The sequence below is a fragment of the Silurus aristotelis genome, assembly GCF_946808225.1.
Source record: "Silurus aristotelis genome assembly, chromosome: 17".
Lineage (NCBI taxonomy): Eukaryota > Metazoa > Chordata > Actinopteri > Siluriformes > Siluridae > Silurus > Silurus aristotelis.
The window spans coordinates 21,333,206-21,343,121 of NC_139590.1; the positions used below are offsets into that span (position 1 = coordinate 21,333,206).

Below are 9,916 nucleotides of genomic sequence, written 5' to 3' on the forward strand. Positions count from 1 at the left end.
CTCATTTATACCGAGCCTAAACTTAACAACGATGTGGTGCGGTTTGAGTCGAACGTTCGCGGATGCGATTGTTTGAATGTATAGCAGGCAGAAGATTGCATATAGGGTATTGATCCAATACAGAAAGAGCAAAATTCCAGGAATTTTCACGACTGGAAACCTTCCATGAGAATAACTGGGGATTTGCAATATTGCAGGTTTGCCTACAACGGCAACTTCGATGTAGTTAAAAAAAAATAAATCTTGCAGGATAATTTCGGTTCAAACAACCAGATTAAAATTGAGATTGTGTTTCTACCCTGACCATTCAATCACATGCACACAGCACCCTTACTGCAGGGTTACTGAGGCCACGCCCCCTACACACACCGTAACATGACACACATCATTTCTTGAAATCTGCACACACAATATTGTCCAAAAATGTCTATCATGGTAAGTATTCACATAAATGTTATCAAATTATCAAATCATATATAACAACCTTAAATGATGCAGTTCATAAAATTGCCTTAAAGTTTCTAACTTGTAATATTTTCCAAAATTCCCCAGATGAAGTTTCCATAGAAAGGAACATTTTTCCACCCCGTTGCAACCCTACTAGTCTGTGGCACGTTTCACGGTTAATCGAAGGAGAATAGACTTGAAGCGGTGCTCTGCGAAAATACCAAGAGATCATCTACATACAATAAAGCTCCTATAATCTGAAGCATCTGAAAATGCTAGCTCAGTGCTTAAGGTGCTGGGTTACTGATCGGAAGGTCTGGGGTTCAAGCTGTCACTCTTGTCTGACCCTGCGCTCCGAGCCCACGAGCTGGTATATGTGAAGAAAGATTTTCATTGTGCTCTAATATATATGTCACAAATAAATGCTATTCTATTCTATTGTGTTCTACAGTAAATAAATACGCTGTGAATAATGTAGCGGAGCTTTGCGTTTTTTTTTATGGGCAAGAGGAAGTGTGGTGTGGTGTTCATCCTGTACTATAATAGGTTAAGGGGGTGGGTTGAGTCCAAATGAGACGCATGCCATGTGTTGATTGCTGGACACTTTGCCTATTTGGTTGTTGTGTTCTCCCACAGGTGCAGACAGCTCCTCCACCACCACAGGGAGCGCATCTCCAGTTCCCAACTGCTATGAGTCCCTGGAAGGAGGAGGCTACTCAGGTACACCTTGAATTCGACGACATTTATGCAGGAAGTTTGCGAGCAGGCTGTGGGTGTCTTGGGGGAAAATGGTAAAGATTGAAGAAATTTATTTATTTATTTAAATTTTTAAAGGTCCTCCTGGTCCTGCTGCTGCTCCTCCTGCTGCTGTTCCTCCTACTGATCCCCCCAAACAAGCCCCACCCTTTGGCTACAACTATCCAACCATGCAGCCAGGTTACCAACAAGGCCCTGCCCCCCGACCGGAGCCCATCCCTTCGCAGGGAGCATATAATCAACCGGGATATCAGCCATATTCACAGGTCATTGTGACTACAGTTGCTACATTGGTGTCTATGTAGAATGTGAGCTTTGACAGTCATGTGTGTGTGCAGCCATTCCCCAGTCTGAACCAGCTCTCTACAGCACTGGGTGGACTGAGTGGCGTTCCTGAGCTGGAGGTCGAGGCACTGCGCCCAATTAACCTGCTGCAGGAGAGAAACATGCTTCCCCCGACACACTTAGTCCCACCCGAACCCAAGCTCAGCAGCGACCTGCGCAAGGTCAACTGCAGCCCAGAGTAAGCAAATACACATGAATCAGGAATTTCTAACAACATACATGAAACCTGACTTTGAACATGGCCATAGAAGCCGGCGTGGCGTGAAGAAGATAAATCCAGTGGATACAGTAAAAGAATGAAATCAATTAGAACTTAGTTCCTTTAGACAAGCGTACGTTATTTACTTTCACTAGATGGAGAAAAAGGTTTCCGACCATAAAGTTGAACTTATCATTAAACTCTCGCTCTCTCTTTCTTTTTTTTCTTTTTATCCCCCTGTCATTTTTCTCTATCAGTACATTTCGCTGCACTCTGACCAGCATTCCTCAGACTCAGGCCATGCTTAATAAAGCTCGTCTGCCACTTGGACTCCTGCTGCACCCTTTCAGAGATTTGACGGTACGAAAAACTGGCTTTCGTTTCTTTTCTTTTTTTTTGGAAGAGAAAATTTTTACTTTCATATATTTGAATGGGGTGGGGGCATAGAATCGAGTGAACAGGGAGGAAGGGCCTTGATTAGATCAGGTAGGTGTGACTGAGTGGGATGGCCCTTGGTAGCTTTGAGTAGTGCCATGCTCACATGAGTTTGGATGGGGCAGGTGGGTATGGGTTTGGATGGGGCAGAGGGCATTGGTTTTAGTGGGGCAGGTGGGTGTGTCTTTGATGGAAACAGGCCAGCATGGGTTTATAATACATCAAAGTACAAACAAGAAATTAGCTTTTCTTGTCTCTCAACTCGCCCCTCTTTTTTTCCCTCACTGCAGCAGTTACCAGTCATCACGTCCAACACTATCGTCCGCTGTAGGACGTGTCGGACATACATCAACCCGTTCGTGTCGTTTCTGGATCAGCGTCGGTGGAAATGCAACCTCTGCTACCGTGTGAATGATGGTAAGATAATCGACTGCGGCGAGTACAAACGGAAGGACGAGCGGCCCGATGGTCCGACATCAGGAGCATAACCGAGTGAGTCCGTGCATGCAGATCTGATGATTTGGTGCTTATTTGTTTTTCCTCTTTGTCTTTCAGTTCCTGATGAGTTCATGTATAACCCAGTCACACGCTCCTATGGCGAACCACACAAGAGACCAGAGGTGCAGAACGCCACTGTCGAGTTCATCGCCTCTTCAGACTACATGGTGTGTGTGATTATGCTTTTTGGATGAGAGAAGCAGGATGTATATTTGCATCTCTTTTCAGTTTCCTAAGGTTACAGATGTTGTTGCATACTAGTGGTCTTGACACAATTCCACTATCTGTTTAGTGCTACAAATATCCCTGACTTTCTGTCTTCAAATGTAAATTAACACCAGTTTTTGCCCGTAAAACATTCACCATGTATAGGGCTGTTTTAAAATCTCATGTGACTTTTTTCATCTCAATCCTAATCCACAACTTTGCTCATCCTATTTGTATCTGTATACTTTGCATTGCTTCTCACTCCGTCACTCTCCGTCCCCAGCTGCGACCTCCTCAACCTGCCGTGTATCTGTTTGTATTGGACGTGTCCCATAATGCCGTGGAGACGGGCTATCTGAGCGTGCTGTGTCAGTCGCTACTGGACAATTTGGAGAAGTGAGCCGCGTTATTATTATTATCAGCATCGTGGATTGTGTTTGGTATTTAAGAAATGGCGAAACAGCTTGGAATTAAACGCTATAAAAACTCTTTCTCAGGCTGCCAGGCGATTCTCGCACTCGCATCGGATTCCTGACGTTCGACAGCACAATTCACTTTTACAACTTGCAGGAGGGGCTCTCGCAGCCGCAGATGCTCGTGGTGTCCGATATTGATGGTAAAACAAAAATGTCTCCCTTTTTATACACATGTACCCCGAGCAGGCATAACGTTATGAGCGGTGAAGTAAAGAACACTGATGATCACTTCATTGTGGTACCTGTTAGTGGGTGGGATTTATTAGTCAGCAAGTCAACATTTTGTCCTCAAAGCAGTAAAAAGGGGTGAGCGTAAGGATTTGAACGAGTTGGAACAAGGGCCAAATTGTAACGTCTAGACGACTGGATCAGAGCGTCTCCAAAACTCCAACACAATATTAGACAGGTGGTCATAATGTTATGCCTGATGGGTGTATAAAACTAGACGACTGATCTGATCTTTATCAATACTTAAGAGCTATTAGAGGTCAAACGGGGTGCATTTTATGTAATTTTTTTTATAGATTTTTTTTTTTTTTTTTACTAAATGAATAATTTTTTAAAAAACACTTTTCATAGATGTGTTCACTCCGACTCCTGACAATCTGCTGGTGAATCTGAAAGAAAGCCAGGAGGTACAAGTTTCTTTTTTCGTTGTCTAGCTCTGTGTGTGTGTGTGTGTGTGTGTGTGTGTGTGTGTGTGTGTGTGTGTGTGTGTGTGTGTGCATCATGCACCTGTTTGTTTCATGTGGCTAGTAACGGTTTCTGCGTGTTTATGATCTGCATACGAATTAGCTATTGTTATTTTTATGCATCGCTGTGTTTATCATCTCGCTCTAACACTATCTTGTGTGTGTGTGTGTGTAGCTGGTGAAAGACTTGTTGAACTCGCTGCCCAAGATGTTCACACACACGCGGGAGACCCACAGTGCCCTGGGGCCGGCGTTGCAAGCGGCATATAAACTGATGACGCCCACTGGGGGGCGAGTGTCTGTGTTCCAGACGCAGTTGCCAACCATCGGAGTGGGACTGCTGCAGTCACGAGAGGACCCCAACCAGAGATCCAGCACCAAGGTCTGCTGGTGTCATTAGATTTACAGTAAAAAAAAAACTGCCTCGTCTGCCTGTCAGACACTGTACTAACACGTGTGCCTTACGTACAGGGCGTACAGCACTTGGGTCCTGCAACAGATTTCTACAAGAAGCTGGCTCTGGACTGTTCGGGTCAGCAGATCGGGGTCGACCTGTTCCTTTTGAGCTCTCAGTATGCGGATCTGGCTTCATTAGGTACACGTGCAGTAATACTCATCCTTATGATGTGCATAATAATTATATGAAATACAGAAATTTTGCATTACTAATACTCCCTTTTTTTTTTTTTTTTTTTTTTTTTTTTTTTTTTTTTTTTTTTTTAAGCCTGCATGTCAAAGTTTTCGGCCGGCAGCATTTTCTACTACCCGGCCTTCCACCACGTCCATACCCCGGCTCTGAGGGCGAAGCTGCAGAAAGACCTGCAGCGCTACCTCACCCGAAAGATTGGTTTCGAGGCTGTGATGAGGATCAGGTGCACCAAAGGTACGGGTTTCACCATGGCACCGTGTAATTCGTAGCGGAGATTGAAGTAACCAGTCAGACCTGCTCTCATCGATCACTTATTTAAGAAGCCGCACAACCTGTTTTAGATATTTGTGTCACTGGGACAAAGCGTCTGTTGCGATGTGAAAACTCCTTCGCCCAACCCTGGATATACGGAACTACATTCTTCATCCAAAATCTTAAACAAAAAATTATAATTCCAGCACATTATATCATTAGACAGTAGGATAAATCGCAACATTACTATATTTAGCATGAATCAGGAAATCCGTGTTCATCCATTCTGCCAAACTAGTGCAACGTGCCCGGCAACTGCATATTGTGGAATGTTCACGTGTCAATTTAGTCCCTGAAATTCGAGCATCATGTAGAGCGTCTATTAGACTTGAAACGTCCATCTGTAGTGAATAATAGAGTAAAAACTCTTTCAAACCGAATCGATTTTGTCTCATCTTACCGCTCTGATTTCCCCCAACAGGAATGTCAATCCACACCTTCCACGGCAACTTCTTTGTGCGCTCCACCGATCTGCTGTCTTTGGCTAACGTGAACCCGGACTCGGGCTTCGCTGTCCAAGTGTCTGTAGACGAGAACTTAGCCGACACTTCGCTAGCGTGTTTCCAGGCTGCCCTTCTCTACACGTCCAGTAAAGGTATAGTTTGTATGCGTGTGCAGGAATCCTACACATTTTCCATTTCAAAATTTACTTTTCCTGACTCAAACATGCAGACTCGTGTTAAGAGTTAGAATCTCTTATGTGATCTATTATGTTACCAAATAATTGTTGGAGGGATGTAGCATGCAAATAATTCCATTTTTTTTATTTAACTTTTCCAAAATGCGTAGGAACAGCGACAGTGCCAGACTGTAGAATGATAGAAATAGTTATTGACACCGATTTGTTAGTAATGAATAGTCATTTGGTAGTTAGCTATAACAACTCCTTCTCTGTTAGTGTTTAAATAGATTTGCATTGAATACAAATACGAATGGAGTAGCTGAAGTACGTCGTGTTCTGATTGGTCGGTGTGTGTGCGATTTACAGGCAAGCGGCGAATCAGAGTTCACACCCTGTGTCTGCCTGTGGTGAACCAGCTCAGCGATGTGTTTGCAGGAGCTGATGTCCAAGCCATCACCTGCCTGCTCGCCAACATGGGTACACACACGCACGCTGCATTGTGTATCCCTGCCGTGTATTTATTTTTCAAAAATAAATTTTTCACTGAAAACTTCTGTCTCTCTCGTCTATGCAGCTATAGACCGCTCTCTCTCCTGCAGCGTTTCGGATGCCCGGGACGCCCTGGTGAACGCGGTTGTGGACTCGTTTGAGTCGTATCGCTCCAATATCTCCAACGTGCAGCAGACTGGTGTGACTGCCCCCTTGTGCCTGCGCCTCTTTCCTCTCTACACACTCGCTCTGCTCAAACAGGTGCGATCACAAGCATCGCATTGCAGCCGGAACTTATTTATTTGTAATAATCACAGAGAGGCTCTGGGGTACACTGGCACTCTTCACATAGATTTAGAGTTTAGTTTTGAGGTACACTGTTAAAGCTGCTGTATGGGATTTTTAATGGCCGATGTCGATATTAAGAAAGCAATTTGGCCGGTATAATACGTGAGTAAATGAGAGCCATTCGTGAAAGTAAATGAACACTTATTGATAATTAAAATATTCCAAAATATCGTCCGATATTTCGGCTACAGCAATGTATCGATCGACCACTAGTTCATACCATCTTAATTCCGATTTCTCATCGTTCAGATAAACCATCATTTATGACAGGTGAGATAAAGTGTACAACTTTGTTCCGAGCAGAAAGCGTTGCGGACGGGGACAAGCACACGGCTGGACGAGCGCGTGTTCGCGATGTGCGAGTTCAAGAGTCAGCCGCTGAAACAGATCATGCGCACGATCCACTCCGACCTCTACCGCATTGACAACCTCAATGAACAGGTAACGCACGCACCATTTGCACACACTAAACTCGTTCTTAATGTGTGGGGCACACTCCCTCTAGTGGTAAATAAAGGCACGACAGGTGAATGGCAGGATTTTTATTATTCTTAATTATTACTTATTATATAGATTATTTATTAAGAATAAATACCCTCGAAGCAAACACAATTATACAAGTGAATTAAAACATCAGATAGGGTAACTTTTTAGTTTACTTTTGATGTTATTGATTTAGAACTTGATATTTCAAAATTTTTTTTTTTTTTTACTTGGAGTTTTTCATTACCTTTTTGGGGTGATAGAGGACAGGTGGGGCTTGAAAATCCACCCCTCCAAAGAAATAAGTTTGAGAATCACTGCATTATTCTAACCAGTATTCACTGTCTTGCAAGAAGTAGCAAGTATCTTGGATTATGTGTTACCTGGGTCAGGTTATGTCATTCGTTTGCAACGAGCAAATCAAATTTATAAACCTTACCATAAATATTTAAGGTATGATATAAAAATGTATAGAATAGTCGTCGACTGTAGTCAAGGATCTAGCGCCTGCTTTTAGTTTTTTTTTGGTTTTTTTGTTGTTTTTTAATCCCTGTAGTTAATTCTGTGACTTTGTGTTTGTGACGTAGGGGGCGCTGCAACTGAATGAGCGGGTGATTCCTCAGCCTCCACTGCTGCAGCTGTCAGCTGAGAAGCTCACCAGAGAGGGGGCTTTCCTCTTGGACTGTGGCAGCGTTAGTGCATATCTATACACACAACTTTCTGCTCCAACATGATTCTGTAGAACTACACCATTGTATTAATCCACAAAACTCAAATCCATACACATCTACACCCTTTTCTATAAATACCAAATTCTGCATAACCCAAATTATTCCACACGACACACACCTTCAGCACAACCCGTACCCTTTTCTCAACAGGCTCACACTGATAAAATGCGTCACCTTTAAATTCACTTTGAGAATGAATGAAACAATATATTTGCTCTTTATTGCTGAATCTTTGACCCGTTTGTCCTGTAGTCGATGTACCTGTGGTTGGGGAGGAGCTGCAATGAGGCATTTATACGAGACGTCCTGGGCTGCACAGACTACACATCCGTGCCCGTCAGCATGGTGAGGGTTTTAATCGTGTTTTTATTCGGTGCTAGAACAGAAATATGAACCCATTTCTATATAGACCATTTTAAAATTTTGAAAAGGAACTGACGGGATGCGTGTGTGTGTTCGGGAACAGATCGAACTTCCAGAGTTAGAGACACCGGCTTCGGAGAGAACCAGAGCTTTTGTGTCCTGGCTTCAGGAGTCCAGAGGATTTTCTGCCGCCTTCTATGTCCTTAAGTACGCCTGCTACTCGTGTTTTTATTAATTTTTTTGGTCAGTAGCATTAAAGTGCATTTTATTTGCTCTCTATGGCAAGGTGAAAGGTTTTTTACCACTTTTGTTCAGGTGGAATTCCTTCCACGGATTCCTATATCATTGTTGGGAGTCAAACTTAATCCATCCTTTCTGTTCATGATTTTTAATATGCCTACCTGTCTTCCTTTCTCTCTCTCTCTCTCTCTCTCTCTAGGGACGACCCTTCAGCAAAGAGCAGTTTCTTCCAGCACCTGATCGAAGACCGTTCTGAATCTGCCTTCTCCTACTACGAGTTCTTGCTCCACATCCAGCAGCAGCTGTCTAAATAGAACCTTAGCCCGGTCTTGACAATATCATGGATCCTGTCGGGCAGGACGCCGCCCCCATCGTCCGGCCACGACACAACACCCCACCCACCACCCACTGGCCAGTCACAGCCTGTGGTGCCTCATAGGGGGTGGGGCTAAAGATCATTGCAGGAAATCAAACCGAGCAGCAACGCGAACATAGCGCCAAACTGTAAACGAAAAAAAGACGCTCTACCCTTTATACACACACACACACACACACACTCTTAACCGAATCTCCTCCCCTGAAGAAATGTTTCGCCGCCTTTATATCACATGCGCTGTGTGCGTCTCTTTCTTTTTCTCTCTTCTAATCTTTTTTTTTTTTTTTTTGACAACTTCCCTTCCTGTGCGCTCGGGGAACCCTGTGATTTACGTTCTGTAGCTGTTAACATCGCCGTTTCCTTTTCTCATCGCTTTAACACTGCCTTTCCTCACAAACCCCCCCTTGATAACACCCGATAATCCGATGTTATCGTTCCCTTCACTGACAAATATATATTTAGTTTCTCCCTCTTTCCTCTCACCGTAGTATTCCTTTCGTTCGCGTCCCCTCATTACGTTTTTAATCACGAGTGTGCGGGTGTGGTTTTCAACACCGAGCACTAGTCGATCTTTATCCCATCTCTGGGAGCTAGAGGTGAAGCGATGGCATGTCCCCCCCGTCCCCCCCCCAAACACACAAACACAAACACACAAATACACACACACACCTGTGAGAGGCCCGGATCTGTGCTGTTTCCAAAGCCGAGATCATCCTTCTCTCTTGTTTTCTTGGGGAACCATACGGTAACGCCTCGCTCTCCACTTTATAACTCTGGAGAAAAAGAATATTTTATGTGCGATAATTTATGATGAGCTTATTGAATAAAATGAAAGCCTATTCCTCCTCGTCTCCGGTGTCACCTTTCATCGAGTTTATGTACGAACAGAAACACGTGAAATTCAGGAACGTTTCATGTCAAGGTTTTAGGACTTGAGTGCTTTTAAAACGGCTTCCAATTAAGCCGTTTTAACAAGCCATTATGCTTTTTACATGTAGTTAGAAAGCGAATACAAGAAGATTAATATGGTCATGATTTTTTATTTTTATTTACCTGCAAAGACTAGAACAAGTAAAATTCCAACATAGAAAGAGGAAAAAAAAGATGATTTTACCACAGAAACCTCACCATATGGCACCAAATGAGTTAGCTTCATGCTACCACAAGACCAATTACCTCCCGCGCGCTTTTCTATTGGCTCGTCAGACCGAAGCCCGCGAATTTGGCCGGTTAGTGAAAAGTGAAAGT

General features: G+C 43.6%; 1 protein-coding gene across 3 annotated transcripts in view; it reads left to right on the top strand.

Annotated features, from left to right (window-relative positions):
• The window catches only part of sec24b (SEC24 homolog B, COPII coat complex component), a 20,515-nt gene extending 11,004 nt beyond the window's left edge, over positions 1-9,511 (top strand). For all 3 annotated transcript variants that reach the window (XM_083566082.1, XM_083566083.1, XM_083566081.1), the window contains 20 exons: positions 1,084-1,167; positions 1,282-1,469; positions 1,542-1,726; positions 2,005-2,107; positions 2,473-2,599; positions 2,738-2,847; positions 3,171-3,283; positions 3,385-3,503; positions 3,943-3,998; positions 4,231-4,437; positions 4,527-4,650; positions 4,780-4,938; positions 5,438-5,611; positions 6,005-6,115; positions 6,213-6,388; positions 6,779-6,916; positions 7,546-7,650; positions 7,942-8,034; positions 8,156-8,259; positions 8,492-9,511. In XM_083566082.1, coding sequence (XP_083422208.1) covers positions 1,084-1,167; positions 1,282-1,469; positions 1,542-1,726; positions 2,005-2,107; positions 2,473-2,599; positions 2,738-2,847; positions 3,171-3,283; positions 3,385-3,503; positions 3,943-3,998; positions 4,231-4,437; positions 4,527-4,650; positions 4,780-4,938; positions 5,438-5,611; positions 6,005-6,115; positions 6,213-6,388; positions 6,779-6,916; positions 7,546-7,650; positions 7,942-8,034; positions 8,156-8,259; positions 8,492-8,606 — 2,591 coding nt within the window. In that variant the 3' untranslated portion in view covers positions 8,607-9,511. The remainder of the gene's footprint in view (positions 1-1,083; positions 1,168-1,281; positions 1,470-1,541; positions 1,727-2,004; positions 2,108-2,472; positions 2,600-2,737; positions 2,848-3,170; positions 3,284-3,384; positions 3,504-3,942; positions 3,999-4,230; positions 4,438-4,526; positions 4,651-4,779; positions 4,939-5,437; positions 5,612-6,004; positions 6,116-6,212; positions 6,389-6,778; positions 6,917-7,545; positions 7,651-7,941; positions 8,035-8,155; positions 8,260-8,491) is intronic.
• The last annotated feature ends 405 nt before the right edge of the window (positions 9,512-9,916 follow it).